The sequence below is a fragment of the Podarcis bocagei genome, assembly GCF_964188305.1.
Source record: "Podarcis bocagei genome assembly, chromosome: 4".
NCBI lineage: Eukaryota > Metazoa > Chordata > Lepidosauria > Squamata > Lacertidae > Podarcis > Podarcis bocagei.
Genome location: NC_138128.1, coordinates 40,766,848 through 40,785,933, shown reverse-complemented (window position 1 = coordinate 40,785,933; position 19,086 = coordinate 40,766,848). Strand labels below are relative to the sequence as shown.

The window sequence follows — 19,086 nt, the reverse complement described above, 5'->3', positions numbered from 1 at the left end:
ATTTGTTCATAAGTACTTTGTTCTCTCCTTTTTAAAATCCAGCTTGGTATAACTAGCCAATCATGCATATTGGCATATTATTTTTTAAAAACGGTAAATTAGATATACATTAAAATTGTGTCTTATTGTAAGGTGGCAGAAATAGCTTATTGCTTTTTTATTCTTTATGATATACTTGAAATAAGAAGCTGTTTCCTTGGCATATTATTAAGAGGAGAAATTATTTACATGTGAAATGAGTATGGCAGCCAACATTTTAAAATTTCTTTTCTAAATATGTCACTCAGTGCCGTGCTAAAATTACATTTGACTAAAATACTGTGTTCATTGCACTTTTTTTTTCTTAAAGGTGTTAAAAACTTTGGCTGCCTGTGCCCTCAAAGAGCAGCAAACAGGTATGTGAAAATGTTGCAAAAAATTTGCTGGTTTTGGCTTTGGAGTTGATTGGCTGCACATTGATGCATCTTTAGTCATTGTGTGCATCAGGTTTTGCTTTTACACTTTTCTCATGAGTAGTACTTAGTTGTATCATTAACTTCCCCAAGGGGAAGTGTTAGAGCATTGATATTTAGGTGGATTTAGGGCTAACCTAGAAGCCAAAAAACAGTATGTGAGCTGTTGTTAGCAATGGCTCTATTTATTTGTTATTTCTCTCTCTCTCCTATAGATACACGTTTTAGGACATAAGGAGTAAGAGAAGTACTGCTTGGGGGCAAAACCAAACTGGACATAGGCAGTGACAAATCTTAGAGCCATTGAATTCTCGAATTGGAAGGGATCCTGAGGGTCCAGCCCCCTGCAGTACAGTAATCTCAACTAAGCAACCATGTTAAGGTGGCCATCTAGGCTCTGTGACTTCCTAGGTTGCTAAAGCTGCTGCATCTTAATTTTGTAGAGAGAAACTAGATGAAATGATAGCTAGTTCCTTTCTGTTTGTATATAATGAAAATTTACTAGGTACATTTTTTATTCTCTAGCCTTCAGTTCTGGAGCCCTTCCAAACAAAGTATCTTCACCAGCTTCCATATTAATGGGATCGTAACTGTCTAGTCAAACTTATTTCTTATACTAAAAACTTACCCCCTGGCAATGTTTGTCTAGTTCTGTACTGTACAGCTTTCATGGAGAGATGAGCCACTCAGCTAGGTATTATAGATGTTTGCCTCATACACTTTTGCAGTTTGCTGTTCCTTCATGCTTTCTCTTTCCACACAAGCATTGCTGCAACTGCTTTTCATGGGGACGAAAGAGCATTGATTTTAGCAGGAATGAAATGCCAGTATGCTTTCTTCTTCATGGGAAAACTGTTTTCCCCTCTGCCTTAGCAAAATCCATCTTTCTTGCCGTGAATTAATCTTTGCTTCTTTCAGTTCAGTGACAGTAGCAGAAAGAACTCCAGAACCTAAAAATTTAGTAGTACATAAAAAAGAGGTGAGTCGTTTTTCTGTACTAGTGAAGCTTTTGTCCTTCATTGCATAATTACATTTTTCCATATGATTAATATTTTATGTATAACCTGGCTCCTAGAACAGCCTATAAGGATTAAAATACATCACAAATATACAATGTAAGATGCTGGGAGGAATATTAGAGTATGGAGAGAGGAAGCAAGGAGGTTTGCAGGTCAGAGATTTCATTTCAGGTTATTTTTGCTTCATGAGATTTGTTCTGCTCTTCTAGTCAGCTTTGCTGGTTTGATTGCTCCTTGTGGATTGCTGATGTCAGTTTCTGAATCTTTACAGAATACCCAGTCAGTATTGTTGAGAAACAGAGGAACCCAGGGCAGACTGCAGGGTGTCACATATTAATGTTGTACCTCTCTGATGATTACAGATGCCAGGCTGTAGAAATCAAAACAGTGACCTTTTCCATAAGCGCAACTCAGCAAACACACATTTGGTGTTTCATATTGTATTTTTGGGGGGAGGATCTTGCAACTATAACTTGGCTGTATTGCTAGATGACTAATGTGCTAAGCCTCATTTTGTGGATTTGGAACTTAAGTAATGCATATATAGTGGTACCTTGGTTCTTGAATTTAATCCGTTCCGGGGGTCAGTTCAACTCCTGAAACAGTTCAAGAACCAAGGCACGGCTTCCGATTGGCTGCAGTAGCAAACTGGAACACTTATTTCCGGGTTTGTGGCGTTCAGGAGCCAAGCCGTTTGACTACCAAGGTACCACTGTAGTGCAAAGGGAATCCCCACTTTGGGATACAAGAAAGTTTAGGGCTTGAACCAGGTCACTCCTTCCCATACTTGTATTTTTATTTCCACATACCTCAAGTATGCAGAGATCATGTCTGTGAGAGTCCCTATTTTGCTACCAGACTGATAGACTGAGGATACAGCTTTAGTGGAATCTTAAAGATGGCACTGGAATATATTGAATTTTCCTTTCCCATGAGCAGGCCTGTCACAGACTTGTATTTCACAATGGTCCATTTTCTTTTAACAGAGTTTAAAGCATTGCTTGACAAATGATCTATCAGAGGATGTGTCACATAGGTTAAGCCTGGGCCAGGAAGAATCATCATATGGAAGGCATTCTCTAGTTGAGACAGAAGAACAGAAATATCTGAGCTTGGACAAGGCTACAGAGAGCCTTCCTTACCTTACAGAGGTACCATTCTTGTGGTAGGGTTGATTGGGATAAGTTCCTATCTGATGGACTATTTGACCTGAACAAATGCCACCGGTCTCTTCTGTCCTCGGTACTGTGCCCAGGAGCAGTAACTCCTTATTTTAAATTAGCTGTTCAGATTCAGTTGCAACCCAAGCTGCAATATCCAGTATGTGACATGTTGCAAGCAAGAGCTTTAGCATCATTTTATAATCTGAGGAATTTGAGCAAACTAGAGGTAATCATGACTTGTCCCCACTCCTGCCCCCTGAACATGGGGAGTTTAATTCTGCCTGCTGCTCTCTACTTATGCATCTAATAGCATTACACTTGCCCTTCCAGGATATGGAGAGAGAGATAGCGAATGTGCTGAACTGTGGCGACGATGACGAAATCCTGTCTAGTGCCTTCAAGCTGAACATTACACGTGGAGACATCCAGAGACTGAGAGGCCAGCAGTGGCTCAATGATGTGGTAAAATACAAGTTTTCAATTCTAGTCAAAACTTTGTTAACTTTTTTTTGTGGCAAGGTCACTTGCTGTGAGGTCCGGTAGGGTGGACTTGAATTCTTGGAAAACGAAAGCTCTTTTAAGTGTCCTGGCTTGGTAAGGACTTTGACATGATTGGGCAGGGGCATCTGTTCTACACTGTTTGGTATAACAAAGGTCATTCTGGTGTTTGAATGACATTCCATGTTCAGGTTTGCTAATAAGTGCAGGGAAATTAGCTGAAGCAGGGCTTCTAGCTATGCTGAAGATCCTTGAGGCAATTCAGCAGGGTTTTGTGTGCATTGTAAATTAATGTCCTCCAGAACCTGCGGCTAGTGTCACAGTTTATACAAGTGCTTCTGAATTGGTACTTATTTCCTCTGCAGTTCACTTCTCAATTCTGAAACAACCTCTTTAATTGCCGTATTTTTCGCTTTATAGGATGCACTTTTCCCCCTCCAAAAATGAAGGGGAAGTGTGTGTGCATCCTATGGAGCAAATGCAGGCTCTTTGGCTTCAGCGATAGCAACGTGAAGCCTCCAAAGCGCAGAGGGAGCGCTCCCTCCGCACTCCGGAGGCTTCAGGTTCCTTTTGCTGAAGCCAAAGAGCCTGCATTTGCTCCGCGCTCCGGAGGCTTCAGGTTCCTTTCGCTGAAGCCAGGAGAGTCTTGCTCTCCCGGCTTCAGCAAAAGGAACCCAAAGCCTGCGGAGCACAGTGGAAACTCGCACTGCGCTCCGAAGGGCTTCAGAGATCTTTGAGGCTGGCGGTGGGGGAAAGCAGCACTTCCCCCCACCACCAGCCCCACAAGCTCGGGGGGCAGCGGGAAGGCGGCAAGCCACCTTTGTGCTGCTCCCCGACCTAGACGCACAGAACGCACCTTGTTTTAGAGGGGGAGAACAAGAAAAAAAATCTCCCCCTCTTTGCGCAGCGCCCCTTCAGCGAAGTGGCAGGAGACATGGAAGGGGCTCTGTTTCGCCTGCCGCTTCGCTGAAGGGGCGCTGAGCAGAGAGGGGGAGATTTTTTTTTTCTTGTGCTCCCCCTCTAAAACAAGGTGTGTCCTATGGTCCGGTGCGTCCTATAGAGCGAAAAATACGGTAATTGCTCTGGTTTCTGGACACTTTTTGTAAGAAAAAGGATTCTATTTGTTGTGCAACATCGAAAAAATTCTAGATACATTGGTCCACATCAGCTCTGATTTCTTCCTTGTCTGTACCATTGATATAATCTTGACACACAAGAGAAGCAAAGCAAGCTTCGGAAACAGCCTTCAGCTTATCTAAGAGGGAGCTGTGGGGTTTTTGCAGACTCGCATGATTCACCAGAAGGAGGCTCGGGTCACAGGGGGCCACAGGTGGGGGATGTGGCAGGAGTGGAAGTACTTAGACTTACTTTCCAAATATCCTCATCAGACCAGCAACCCAGGTAAAATGTGCAGATTCTTACCAGTTCTGGAGACACACTGCAAATTCTACAACCCAGCAGTTTAGCCACATGATGTCATAACAGCTCCCTCCCCTTTAGCAGATAAACATCTAATCGTTGCTCTTTCCTTTCATTGTTTCTTGTATTTATAGGTTATTAACTTCTATATGAACCTTCTGATGGAGAGAAATAAACAACTGGGCTTTCCAGTACTGTATGCGTTTAATACTTTCTTCTACCCCAAGCTAAGTTCTGATGGTTATAATGCGGTCAGAAGATGGACCAAGCAAGTGGACTTGTTTCAGCATGATATAATCTTAGTGCCCATTCATATCAGAGTACATTGGGCGTTAGCGGTGAGCGCATTATTGGCTTTTCTCATTATTTCATTTTTAGAAGGTGAGAAGATGTGAAAGTAGCAAATGTGAGTGTTCCATTAATACTATTATTTTGATGATAGGTTATAGACATGAGGAGAGAGACCATCAAATATTTTGATTCAATGGGACAAGATGGCCATGTGATATGTAAGAGATTGCTGTAAGTCAATTTTTCTAATAGCAATTTACTCCCATGTTTGCTCATTTTTGTGTAATACTCCTTCTAATTGAAGTTGCAGAGATGGCATGCATTGCCAAATAAATAACCAAACACAAGCAACTGTCTGACAAGCTGTCTTAATACTGCACCAACTCTTAAATTGCTCATAGATATATTGAGAAGTTTACTTAACCCCTTAGATATGACTGTCATTTTTAGAAATAGACAGTTATTGTAAAACTGTATTCCCTACTTAGTTTACTTCACAACTTTTTAAAATAAGCTTTCAATTTAAATCATCAAGTGAAAGTATGCTCTTAAAGATATATAGCATCTTCTCATTCTGCCAGATATTGAAAAGCTTTGTGATGCAAAATTTTGCTAACTCTGTGGAGTAATAAACTCTATTTCAGGAGAATCATGACTGATCTATCTCATGCTTTTATTGAACAGGCATTTTCTGCAGGAAGAAAGCAAAGCCAGGAGAAACATGGTCATAAAACCTTCATCATGGACACTTTACAGTATGGAACCACATGTGCGTGTGTGGTTTTACGGCTCTAATGTGCATCTCGGCACATGTTCTTTAAAGTGTTGCTTTGGGTGTACTGATCCTCCCTTAAACCATCATTTATTAAGCTATGAACAAATGTTGGGTGCTCACCCATAAGTGTTGAATGCTGAACTTGTTGAAGGGTTTCCATAATGCTTTTTAAATGGGTACTCAAAGCACTGAAGACTTAGGTAAAAATAATGAAATTTTATGCTGAAGGGATTCTAACGTGAAATGCTTACTATCTTAGATTAGGTTAATTTGGGAAAAGTTTAACAATTTCAAGCAGAGTGGATTTCACAGAATGTATAGCTCACTTGGTAAGACTGTGGTGCCGATATGGTCGATCTACTTTCGGAACTTTTTCCTGTAGTCTTAAGTTTTCCGTAGAGCAAACATGCCTAATGTAGGAGATAAATGGGAAATATAGTGCAGTACAATCACATCATACGTGGGGGTTCGGTTCCACATATCTCTGACACTAACAGAGCCTCTTTAATGTTCAGTATTCTGCAGTTGAGGGGGGAAAGCAGAAAAGAAGCAATATCTGTATATCTATACATATCTATATATATATATATATTTCTGCATTTTTCTGTTTCCTCCCTTCCCTCAATCTTAGGAAATTCCACAGCAGTTGAATGGCAGTGACTGCGGAATGTTTGCTTGTAAATATGCAGACTTCATCTCCAGGGATAAACCCATTTCATTTACACAGGTGAGTGGCTTGAAACACTTTAGGAAAGCCTAAAGTTGCTTTCCTCCTGCTTTGCCTACCTTGAGGTAGGCAGTGATTTGTTCATGGCTAGTGCTGCCGTGACCCCTATTTCTGTGGAGAAATGGCTGCTTATTAGTGGTGTCCCATCTTGCACAACTGCACATCTGGGACTTTGCATATCTGATTCCTTTGTTTGGATATGCTCCCCATATATTCTGTTCATGACATGATGAGCTGATAAACCAAGCTATTGCAAAGAAATAATCTGGGGTGGTGATGGGGAGAGAATAAACATGAACGTAGTAGTAGACTTTGTGCAGTGACTCCTGCACAGAGGGGAAGTTTGCTTGTATGACTGCGTTGGGTGTTCCAAGGTGTTTTTCTTTTTGCAGTGTCACATGCCTTACTACCGCAAAAGGATGGCATGGGAGATACTTCACCGGCGACTGCTGTGACACCATCTCAAAGTATCCTCTTTCCTGATCTCTGTTCAGAGATAGGAGGTATGCAGACGTGTCGTTCCAAACTCCAAGTACTTAGTTCTGAATTTCCACCCAAAGGGCTGAAACATGGATTAAGAAAGGGATTCTGCAGAATCAGCTTAATGGTACCAGAGTAGTGAAAGACTGTTAAAGAAAATTCGATATTGGATAAACGAGCAACCTCAGTGACGTGAAGATGGAAAATTGCCATCTTCCCAATGGCTGTACATTACGTACTATAATTTCAAGGCACTGACTCTAATCAGGAAATATGCTATGAGCTTGTATGTCAGTTCCCAGCTCCATTTTTAGGTTAGCCTCACCAGTTTGCCAGCACATCCCTCCTAGGCAAACTACGGTTAGAAACACTTCCAAGATGGAGTAAGGAAGGGGTGTGCAATTGTGGGTGGGTGGGTGGGTGTATGAACCTGTGGCATATTCCTGACCACCAGACAAAGATATTTTGGATTGGAAGGTGGAAAACACTTTTTTGTTGTTGTTTTTTCTAAAACTGGATTTGTGGTGATTTTGGAAGATAGAAATTTCCTTTTGATTTGTAACAAATCCATAGCAAACACCCTAAATGGGGACTCATCTTTCTTTAAAAGGATTATGATTTGTATGAGACTTATTTATTTGTATTCATATATTTAAATGGAAATGTGTTGGAATCTGAAATATTTGAAGAACTAAAAATGGAAATAAATATTTATCTAGCAAATCTCAATTTGAATCTTTTCATCTGATATTGTACTTCATCTGGAAAAGTTTTGAGGTAGTAGTGCTAATGTTAAAGGAATAACGTTGATAGGTGAATGGGTAGAATTCATATATTTTTACTTTCAAACATAAGCATAACCATCTTAATATAATTTAATGGGTAAGAGAAAACAACTCTACTAACTTTCTTCCTACAGTATCTGCATGTCTTTAGTAGGCGGAAGCACATGTTGCATTCTGGTGAGGAGGAAAAGGAAGTGTTCACTAGCATTGCAAGCTGAATGTTAGCAAGTTGTGGTCTGACTACAGAGCACACAAACAAAACAAAACCAAAAGAAATCTAATATCCCACTTCTTTGCTATATTCATTATCTGCTTGTCAATCAGTACAGAAAGAAAAAGTAATTCTGGGTTTTAATGTTGTGCAGGCATAGGCAAACTCCGGCCCTCCAGATGTTTTGGAACCACAATTCCCATCATCCCTAGCTAACAGGACCCGTGGTCAGGGATGATGGGAGTTGTAGTCCCAAAACATCTGGAGGGCTGGAGTTTGCCTATGCCTGATGTTGTGAAATGGGAAGAGTGGAAGGAAATTGCAGTGGGCAAGAGACTATTGTGAGGTGATTGTGGGACAACTGGTCTGTGCTTAGTTCAAGTTTGAAGGCACCTTTTCTCCCCCCCCCCCCAATACTGCAATTCCCCTCTCGACTCATAATGCTGTTATTTAGTGCTTTGACCAATTATTGGAGGCTGGTTATATTTAACACTTTTGCAGATGGCAGTTGTGCAGTACCATTCTGGAAATTGCTCAGCCCAGTTTTGGCTGTAGTTATATTGGACAGCCTTCAAGTGTTGTGCACTTCTGGGTTAGAGTCCTTTATAACTGCATATGCAGCTATTTTGCTGTGTACAAGAGATTTGGTGATGGCTTCTCAATGTATGCCCATTATTGGAACGTAAGTGAAATGGGAACATATGAAAGCTACCTACATGCTAAGCATGACGAGGCAGAGTGTCTTGTATTGTAGAATGTAGTGGCTAAATGCAGGTGTGTGGCCTGTTAATTTGTAAGCCTTCCTTTCCTTTAAACAGATGCCTCCATGCACTACTTGTCTGTAGTTAAATTCAGAGAAGGGAAAGCTGCAACACTTCAGGCCGGGTTAAGTCTGGTGAAAAGTGCTTTGGTTCCTCCCCTGAAATATGCCGAGAATTGAATTAGTGGTGGCTTAAACGTAAGTTTTGCAGCCTGAATTTATGTTTACAAATACAGTATTTATTTAGCACTTTTAAAGTGCTCGGTGTACTTGCATGCATTCCCAATAATCCTTACACCACAGTAAGGCTACTCAGTCTTTGTATCCTTGCATCTCCTAAAACCACTGGGAGGCCATGCCTTAGACGTCAGCCCTTTACACACTTACCTGGGACTAAGTCCCATCAAACTCTGAGGAGCTTCCTTCTGAGTACACTTGTAGAGGATCTCTACCACACAAGCATTTAAAATACAGGCATTACCAGCTGTGGGGTAAGCACTCTTTTTTTCTTTTTCTTTTAATAACCTGACACCACCACCAATAAGCCAAAGCATGTGAAATTTTCACAAGTGGGCTTTTCCATCCACTTCCATAGGGTTTCCTTCTCTCCCCCCCCCCCCAATGTTGGGCTTCCCATTTTGTGCAAGAAGCTGCATATGGGAGCTCATACTATAGGACAGGTTATATTTAGAGCATAATTGCCTACTGTTAGTTGGCACATAAATATGTAGCTATTATGCTACAAAAATAATCGGTTAATCCAGTAAGAGATTAGCCTCTTTGTAAACTGCTTGTTTTAGCATATGTTAATCTTTTCTATCACAGTAAGAAACAAGATGTTGCGTTTGTTTGGCCACTAGCTTGTGCTGGTCCAGTCCTGTTTTTGAGTGTGTATGTCTAATATTCTTCTTCTAAGCTGGTTTGTTAAAAGTTTTCGCTATGTGGAAAACCAATGAAAAACGATTGCAATCTATTTTCTAAGTCCATAGTGACAAGTTAACTCAAATGATACTTTTGAAGGGTCACTGCAATTCAAATGAGTTTGAAAGTCACCCAGGTACTTCTACAAAGCACAGCCCTTGTTTCTGCTTCCACCCATTGGCCTCACAAGACTGCACAGGATCCCCTCGTTAAGGCCGGGGAGGAAGGAGATTAGGGGAGAGTGCTAGCATACCACCCACTTTCCTATTTTCCTTTTTCTGTTAAATAAAACTACTGAGGTCAGGCTCTTGTTAGCTGGATATATTTTGTTTTTCACAGAACACTGTTTGAAGTAGAGAAACTGGCATTGCAGTCTGTTGGTACAATGGTATGTTCACAGAAACCAGTATAACATCCATCTGTTAGCACAGAAAACTCTAACCGTGTGTGTAACCTGTCAAACTCAGGAGTTCTGCTCCAGTGTCTCTTGCACTTCTATCCTTTATTATTATTATTATGTTCCAAGGCCATTTGCTCTCATCTAGCAGAAGAAGAATACAGAATAGTCATCATGCAGAATGATGCTTTCTTCCACCTGGCAGCTGTCTTTTGCCTAAATTTATTTCCAACTCATTTTTATTAAAAAAATAAAAAATGCTCCAACTCTCAGTTTTACAAGGCATACAAAATCTCAAAAAGGGACACACAAGAGCAAGGTGCTGAGGTATGAAAACACCTGAGGTAGTTTGTTTTCTTTTCTTTTTTTTTGAAAAAAAAGTTGCAATTTTCATGCCCTGGGCCAACACCATCTTGTCAATCCCATTTAAAAAACCCACTTCCCAAAGTATTGGTGGCAGCATCCTCCATGCAAAATGTACCAAGTGTGCTCTGTTTTCCTGCAAGCTGGGTGAAGGTTCCCCTCCACCCCTTTTAGGAAGCCTAGGTATAACTGAAGCTTGGCATTTTGATAAGCAAAGTGGAAGTTGTGGCTGGGTGGTTCTTTTTGCATCTATGATGTGTTTACTTGGAGCACTGCATTGTCTGGTGGTACAAAAGGAGAGAGTGTATGCAAAAACCAGTTTGAGATCTATGAAGCAAAGAGAAGATCATATGAGCTGGAGAAAAGAAATGCATAGAGATTCCTCTGCTAACGAGACGGTATCCCTTCCGTTGGCACATACAGGCAGCAACCCAATATGGCATGGAGCTGCCATTGATCTTCCTAAAGTCCTTCTAAATGTTGTTCACTTTGGATTACCAGAGCAAAATTTAAGTCGAATTCCAAAGTCCTCCATGCTACTTTCTGATAGAAATTCAAAATGGACTAAGCTTCTTTCCTTTTTCATCTAGAAAAGCCTGCTTTTTCTAAAAACAAAATGCGACTGTTTAAAAAAAGAAATTAAAGACTGGAGTTAGTTTAGTTAGCTATATTAATTCTAAAATATATTAATGCTGTCCTGTACAGCAGCCCATGCACTGTGTGGGGGAAAAATGCTTTCCTAGTATGTACACACATGTACAGAAATTATTCTGAATGGGTTTGTCTGCAAAAATTTTTGCCTATGTTAGTCCAACTAAAGGGATAGCGTTTTACTGTTAGACAGACTCCATGTGGGCTGTGGTGTGAGGGAAGCAGTTCCCTGCTGGCTGAAGCCCAACCCCCTCCCACTCCCTGTGTACTGAAAGTCCTCTGCAGAGCCCCAGCTTCCTGGGCAGACTCCAATGCCTCCAGATAGTCTTTGGTTTGCTCCCTGGTCTGGTTATTCTGTCAGGTGTTGGAAGGGCTACATTCATCGGTGGTTGTTATTGGCTAGCCTTGGAGCCTCATTTGCTGCGCTGCGAGGCAGGGGCTCCCTGAGGGTGTTTCTGTTCCTGCTGTTTCACCTGCTGGACAATTTCCCTGATCTTGCGCTGTGCAGTCTACGTGGGGAGAAAAGAACAATTATTATTAATAGAAAAAGAACAGGCAATCTCGCTATAGCTAGTGGTCAGGAAATGCAGCGAGCCATCTCCCCAAAACGAAAGACCCAGGTGAGGGTCCTTGGTGGTACCCGTGGTAAGTATTCCACTATCTTCAGCTGAGCTAACAAACAACTGTGACTTATGTGAAAGCCCTGCTAAGGTCAGCTTAGATGAAATTATTTCAGTAGCAGTTGTATTCTCTATATTCAGCCAGCCTGAGACAAACATGCTTTCAGGCAGCAACTCTGAAAAGTGTTGCGTATAATATAGAGCGCTTTCAAAGCTGGAAGAAGCACTTGTTGTTTTTCCTTCAAAAGCTGCTAAGTAGTTTCTGCATTATACTTGTTAAGTACCAGAGAATTAGTTTCCCCATTTTAGGACCCATGTGCTATATTTGTCCCTTAACAACTATGAATGTAAATCAATGACATGTACATGCACATTGACTACACATTTCCATAACTTCAAGGCTGTCATTTCATTAACTTGTTAACATTTTCATAACTATCCTATTGTTGAATAAGCCATTATAAAATACTGCACCTGACTGGCAAAGAAGTGACCAATGATTTTGACGACGACTTCCTCATTTTCATCAGGTGTTTGGTCACGGGGTACAATTACTTCTGCACTAGTTAAGTTCTGTAGTTCATTCACCTGCAACAGCACAGAAAAAAAATCTGATTGGAACTGTGAAAATGTTAATGGCATAATCAGTAGGCGGAGCAAACGTGATTAGATGTTCGTGCCACTCCTGCCCTGTGTATCTACTCAAGCAAGCAAATCTAATAAGCATCACCTCTCATTTTGCTTTTAAGTAACAAGACTCGTCGCTTGGCATCCAATAGAGCAGTGCTCATTTGGGGGGTGAGGTCAAGCTGTTGGATGGTTGCAACCCCACAGATTTTTCTACCTCCCTTGACCCTGGTAGCAGCAGCCCTACATACCGTTTTGCCACCTTTTCCTATCACACGACCTGCTGTGGAGGAAGGCACCTTAATGTGGGCTTCAAGCTTCACTTCTTCTTTCGGATTGAAAAAGTTTTCTTCTTTCAGTTTCCCAAATATTCGTCCTTGGGCCTGGGATCAAGAAAATAAAAAAGACCAGCTGCTAAATTTCCCAGAGTCTATAATCTGTGGTTATAAAGGTAATGTGTACTCTAAAAGAACTCACTCTCTCTTTCCAAGGAACAAAGTTCCTGACTAGGAGCTACGTGAAAAGTCTCAAACCACTTGTCCTATCAGGACCATGTCCTCTTGCCTGCTATTCTCCCAGATGGTGTGCCAAAATGAATGTAGCTACAACGACACGAACAGTCCTGCCCTGCTGCACCTAAAATCCAGCCCTAGAAACCAGGACAGACCAATACCAGCTTCTCTACCCTTATTGCAGGGTTAAAACCCCTACCTCCATCAAATAGCCTTTTGGGTCCTAGATCTGTGTTCTTAAAAGAGCATGGCAGCTCTTAGACGCTACAAATAACAGGGTTAGATTCTAATGGTAGCACAAGGCCAGGTCTTGTCCTCTTCTGTTGGGCTGCAGCTGTTCTGCTCAAACAGCTGACTTAAGAGTCAAAGCATAAATATGTGCATACTTTAGCACAATAGGACCTTCATCTATTGGCACTCTATAGGAGCTGCCCATATATGAATTTCGCAGGGGGGTGCTGATGAGGCACAAAGTGAGTCTAATCTTTCAGTAGCCTCCTGAACTGAAATGATGAGCGGTGGCGCATACTTTGTCGTGTCAACAGACTATATTTGGGGGCAGGGGGAGGGAAAAACAATAGTTTTCTTTTAAAACACTAAGTAACAGTTGTAAAGTTCTGCAAGTTTTAAGACGCAGCGGGGCAGGTAGCATTCTCCAGTTGGGATTCAAAGTTTCTTTCACACAACACTGTTTCTGTTACCACTTAATAGGACTATTAATAGGTGTGTGTGGGTATGTGATGCTGAAAGCTAAGACTGGGGCTGTATGACTCTACTGCTCCCCATATTTTGGGTTAGCAACAACAGCAGAACTCTACTGGCAGGCTGCTTTAGTTGGGGTTGGCCACTCTTGCCTTCTTGGACAGCTGCTTCCCTCATGTTTTCAGCAGCTGACACAAGCAGGCCCTGATGCCTTGCACTTCATGACACAAGATTGCTATGTACTGACCTTGAATTGTGCTTCTGGAGGCCCAGTGATGATCACCATCCTTTCGCTGGCATCTGGACTCTCAGCTGGTGCAATCTGCAAGTCACAGAGAACACAGCACAGTGCAGCAAATTTGTCCCAGTGGCATTGGCCCTTTGCCCTCCATCAATAGCCCTGGTGCAGAGGTTTTGCAACAAGCCCTAGATTACAGGATCCACTTAAAAAGCTTCCAGACTAAAAACAGATACTGCACATGAACTCTAGGCTCCACAATACCAAAGGCTTGCTACCTGGGCTCTTTAATTATTGTGATACGGTAGACTAGTTTACATTCACCTCTGGGTTCTTGAAAGCACCTAGCTTAAAGGTAATGCTGCACCACATTTTGAGCAGGGTTTGATTTTTGGTAGGAGAGTTTCAGTGCCAGAGTTGTTGACACTTCTGTTGAAAAATTGCATTTCTCTCTCTGCAGCACGACTCCTCCCCTCGCTTGGCAAGTATTACAGCAGGCAATGGGGAGGCATGCTGCAGATTGTGTTGCCAGGTGCCCCTTCAAGTAGTAGTCTGCACTTTAAAAAAAGAGGAGAAAATGAACCACTGCACAACCTACACGTCTCCCCCCATCATAGCAGATGCTTTACCACTGCTTGCACATAACCCAAGAAACCACTGGAACGGGGAAGTGGGACACAACACCACTATGAATAGTGTAAAAGGTTGCATATTACACGCACACACCCCGCTTTGGCTCAGTGCTAGTATCAGGAATGAGCTGCAGGAGCACTTCCATGTCCAAAACCTGAAACATACATGAGAGGCAGCCTCTGATAGTATAGAAACAAGGAGTAGTGTTAGAGCCTAGTGTATACCCAGATAGTTTGTGCAGTAGTTTGGGTATATCACAGGCTGCCTCCTAAAAATACAAGCCCCAATAGGCAATGATTCATATGAGCTTTCCCCAATTGGCTATGTATAACCCAAACTTTACTTGCTCGTGTCATGCAGGGCTGGTCAGGCCCACTCAATCATCAGCAAGCCCCAAGAGTAACGAGTCAGTCTCCACTAATGAGTCATTTCCCAAATATATCAGCTGTCCTGGGTGTGCAGCCAGCTGTCTTTTCTAAACCGATAACTGGTTTCTGAGGAGCTGTCCATAGCCAAGATATGCGGCAGGGCGCCTCTCCTGTTGATGCATATTCTCTCTCTCCTTATCCAATGGGGCTTCTTTTGTTTGCAGACACCCCAGTTGCTGATGGCAATTTGTTTCAACCAGATTTTTGGAATGCTATAATGAATTCTTTGGAGGAAGAATGGAATATGAATGCAGTTAAGAAAAACTGATGGAGAGGTGGTAGAACACTTAATGGCAGCGCTTGTGTCGCAGGAAGGTCTTCACGCACAACTGCTCCTGGCAGTATTGGCCATGGATTTAAGAAATCAGAGCTGGAGGCAGGCAGAGTTCTGTAGCACTTGGCTTCTGAGCTGGAGTGACCACACAAAAAGAGGCAATGCAGGAAAGGGCAAGGGGTGGGTGGGCTTCTTACCTTGATTGAGGCACCTGCAAATCTTGCCAGCTGCTTAATGTGTTGGCCCTTCTTCCCGATAATTGCACCCACTGCCTGTGTTGGGATGAACAAGTTCACCACCTCTTGCTCTGGCAACTGTGGACAGCAAAGGGACATGAAATGCATATTGGGAAGAAAAATGAAGCTTTCCCACCTGTATCGCTTTCCCAAGGTGGGGAGCAGCAAGCAAGGAAGCAAGCAAGCCCTGGCTCATGCCAGACGACAGGCAAAATCCACCCCAGCAGTGAAATGACAAGCACTCCTCAAGGAAATCTCAGACGGAAGGAGGAAAGGAGAATGCAAGGAAGAGTTAAAGCAGAGAGCTATCACCAGGGACTGGGAGTTAAATACAGTGAGCACCATGCAAATCAAACTATTCAGACAACTGAAGACCTACTGAAATCTACTGGATTTACAGTGCAAACCTATACACGCCTACTGAGGAGCAGGTCTCATCAAGTTCAGTGGGGCAAACAAACCAGGGAGAGCAATCTGGTCAAAGCAAATGATGGGAGTATTAAGTGTGTGTGTGTTGCTGCTATGACAAAGAGTTTTGGCAAAGCCAGCGAAATCCAGCCAAAACGATGGTCATGGTGTGGTGTTGTCGTATCTTCTCTCAATCGACTGCCCCTCTTTCAACATACAAGGGTGTCGTACCCCTTTGATTGTTGATATATACTGTAATGGTACAAAAAGAAATAAAACTATTGCTTTCTATTTCCACTTGAGTCTCAGTAACAAGGCATCTGCGAGCCAAGAACCAACACAGGTTGCCTATCTGAATGAGACGATGCTTTATGTCTAAGGGGATTCCTGGACTAGGGAAATTTAGTTAAGTATTTTCTTATCTAAGTACCAGTACTTGTTTTGCCAGAATGTGCTTAATTAATGTGTACTGAATTATCTCTTGGCACGAAGTCACAAAACATGACTTTACGCCAATGCTGTAGGCAGCTACAGAACAATGATTCAACTGGAATTTCAACTAAGATCCTCCCAGGCTACAACCAAGTAAGTACCCTCTGCAGGCCACAAAGCCTGAAGAGGAATCAGTTTTTCTTCTCCTTTCTGACATTTTAAAAAAAGTAAAAACAGTACCTTAAAGTAGGCATTTAGAGGTTGAAATTATTTCAAAAATTCAAGCACTCTTTACAAATTCCTCATGAATCAAAATGCAAGGAAACTGTAAATCAGTTTCATGCTGTATAAACTTTAAAAGCTATTCTACAGTCTTGTATATTGTGCTAGCTTACAACTTAGGTTCCATTCAACTGACATGTCCCCTTGCCTTCTCAGTTCCAAACCTTCCACAGCATGGAGACTGTGAAACAGTCACATATGACATTCTTTTGGAAACAATAGAAGAAAGCAGGGAAGTTATAGGGACTGGTTGATTGCACACATTTGTGCATTTTGCTGCTTTCTTTATGTATGTGCAAGGACCACTTCTTATTCTATCTACACACACAGAAGTGCATGCCCAGGATGGGGCAGCCAGCGAAGACTCGCTCGCAGGAATAAATGGCTAAACCTGTTTTCAGGCCAAGAAGTGGGGAGAGACCCAAACTTCGTTTTAAAAAAAGAAAGACATAGGAATAGAAAAAAGAAAAAGGAGGTGACTTATTGCAGAGAATTAGTACTGATTGCTTTCTCCCTGAGATTCAGAATGGGTTTATCCAAATCCTGTTACCTGAATCATGTTAGAAAAGAAGTGGAATGCTGCCCTCCAAAATATCAAAGCATCCACTTTAGGCGGGAGGCTAAAATTAATCCAGGTATGCTAATAAGCATCTCCATCAGGATCATACTTCATTTACCTTTCTTGCCCCTCCAAGCTTACTGCTCTACAATTTGATGGAATGAAGAATGCAGAGTGCTAGTAGGCTTGGCTTCCTAACCCCAGACACATTTTTTTGTTTGTGTGAGCAATACCCCCACTGCCTCACCTTTCTAGGGTGAAAGGCCCCTGGCACAGCACCATCAGAAAGAGAATGCAAGCTGCCCAAGAAAGCACAAGAGTAGAGCAGAAAGGGAAGAACCAGGCACTGTAGGGTTCATGGATGAATATTGCCAAGGATTGTTTTGATATCGTCTCCTAGGATAGGAAAATCTAGCATATGGAACAAAGCAAGCAAGGCTAAGGCTTATTAGCATTGCCACCTTTTGATGGATTGGGGCTGTAACCTTTAATGGCTCCATAACATTAGGCGAAGGTGCTCGTGGCACAAAGATCTATTCACTGCAGAGCTATGGAACGACAAAGCCCGTATCCATGAAGGTGTCGTCCTGCTTTTTGGAATGGGTCACAGCTTAATTGTAGAGTACATGCTTTCTATTCAGACGCTCCCAGATCCAATCCCTTGCATCTACAGTTAAGAAGATCGCAGGCAGGACAGTTTGGAAAACCCCTGCTGAGACACTGCCAGTCAGACAGTACTGGGCAAAGGCAGTCCAATAGTCTGACAGTGTAAGGCAGCTTTGCAAGTTGCAAAGTGTAAGTGGCAACACTCTAGTAAAAACATGTGTGAAGAAGGTAATGGAGGGGGAATTGGCACCTGGCTCCCTGTGACTACAGTGGTATCTCTGGTTATGTACTTAATTTGTTCCGGAGGTCCGTTCTTAACCTGAAACTGTTCTTAACCTGAAGAACTACTTTAGCTAATGGGGCCTGCTGCGCCGCCATCGTGCGATTTCTGTTCTCATCCTGACGCAAAGTTCTTAACCCGAGGTACTATTTCTGGGTTAGCGGAGTCTAACCTAAAGCGTATGTAACCTGAAGCGTATGTAACCCGAGGTACCACTGTACAAGGTAAGAAGCAGGGCAGTGTAGAAGCTCCTCTGTGGCTTTGCTGTGCGTTACTGTCACCAGTGCAACAGAGTGGGCAGAAACATACAGAAAAACTGCTCCGGAACAGAACCACTTAAAAGCCTCCTAAGCGAGAAGACAGGGCGTGCTGCAAAGCAAGGTGCACGGAAGGCCAGCATCCAGGAAGAGCAGGGCAATGCACTTACAGAGTGCTGATGCGGGTATGCGCCAGTCGGCGAGGCTCCGTAGAGGCCCGAGAGGTATGCCGCGTGGCTCTACGGCAGGAAAGAAAGTGACAGTCAGTGGGGAGGGGCTGGAGGCAGAGGGCCACATGTCCTAGGCGTGGGGGTGGGTGTCTGTAACCGGCACTTCTGCAAGGCCCCCTTGACGCTGACATCACCAATCCCTTTCCAGTGTGACGTGGATGATTCTCAGCTCAATTCACGGACTGCCTCCACTGTAAAGATTGTGTCCAAGTTGACATGGAACAGTATCATCCCCCTTTCTGATTGTGAGCTCAGGTAGCGAGTGTTGACAGGATTGTAGCCAAAAACCGAGCCACAGAGAAACTAGAGGGAGGAGTCAGCAAGCATGGGAAGGAACCTTGAGGTTTAGAGCAGTACAAAAACGTCCTTTTTGAACACAAAACCTAAGGGGGCAAAACACAGCCAAATGAGGACTGAGCATGCTGGGCCTTCACAGAATGTTATATGTCAGCCAGAAATCTAAAAAAACGGGGCCATTGGGGATTGGAATGGCTGGTGAAAGCCTGACCATGAGCATTCCTATTAGTAGGTGAGCAGATGTTTTGTTCCAGGTCCCACTTGTTTCCATGGGGTGGGGGGTGTCTGTGTGCCTATCAGTTTAGGAGCAAAATTGGCCCACCCAGTCTCGCTAAAAAAAAATATGCTTCTACATACATGGAGGACTATCTAGGGATAGTGTATATACATCTTTTAAAAAACTAAAAAAACACACCCTTATCTGATCCTTTTATTTCTTTTTGTGGGGATGGTAGTTGCTGGTTTATTATTCTTACTCTTGTTTCCCATCCTGGTATCACATCATAAGGGTGTGTGTGTGTCAAAGTATTTTAAATAAATAAATACGTTTATT

The 19,086-nt window shown here is 42.6% G+C and overlaps 2 protein-coding genes across 7 annotated transcripts in view; one reads left to right on the top strand and one right to left on the bottom strand.

Moving 5' to 3' along the window:
- Positions 1-7,553, top strand: part of SENP2 (SUMO specific peptidase 2) — a 31,885-nt gene extending 24,332 nt beyond the window's left edge. For 3 of the 5 annotated variants that reach the window (XM_081192645.1, XM_081192643.1, XM_081192644.1), the window contains exons 9-17: positions 350-395; positions 1,371-1,431; positions 2,458-2,622; positions 2,965-3,096; positions 4,686-4,889; positions 4,994-5,073; positions 5,527-5,611; positions 6,249-6,344; positions 6,737-7,553. In XM_081192645.1, the coding sequence (XP_081048771.1) occupies positions 350-395; positions 1,371-1,431; positions 2,458-2,622; positions 2,965-3,096; positions 4,686-4,889; positions 4,994-5,073; positions 5,527-5,611; positions 6,249-6,344; positions 6,737-6,799 (932 nt within the window). In that variant the 3' untranslated portion in view covers positions 6,800-7,553. The remainder of the gene's footprint in view (positions 1-349; positions 396-1,370; positions 1,432-2,457; positions 2,623-2,964; positions 3,097-4,685; positions 4,890-4,993; positions 5,074-5,526; positions 5,612-6,248; positions 6,345-6,736) is intronic. The other 2 variants (XM_081192646.1, XM_081192647.1) reach the window with 2 other exon arrangements.
- Positions 7,554-9,807: 2,254 nt separating this feature from the next.
- Positions 9,808-19,086, bottom strand: part of IGF2BP2 (insulin like growth factor 2 mRNA binding protein 2) — a 60,041-nt gene continuing 50,762 nt past the window's right edge. The window contains exons 11-16 of one of the 2 annotated variants that reach the window (XM_081192635.1): positions 18,177-18,245; positions 15,144-15,260; positions 13,621-13,695; positions 12,411-12,542; positions 12,007-12,120; positions 9,808-11,421 (exon numbers count right to left, since the gene is read on the bottom strand). In XM_081192635.1, coding sequence (XP_081048761.1) covers positions 11,326-11,421; positions 12,007-12,120; positions 12,411-12,542; positions 13,621-13,695; positions 15,144-15,260; positions 18,177-18,245 — 603 coding nt within the window. In that variant the 3' untranslated portion in view covers positions 9,808-11,325. The remainder of the gene's footprint in view (positions 11,422-12,006; positions 12,121-12,410; positions 12,543-13,620; positions 13,696-15,143; positions 15,261-18,176; positions 18,246-19,086) is intronic. The other variant, XM_081192636.1, reaches the window with a different exon arrangement.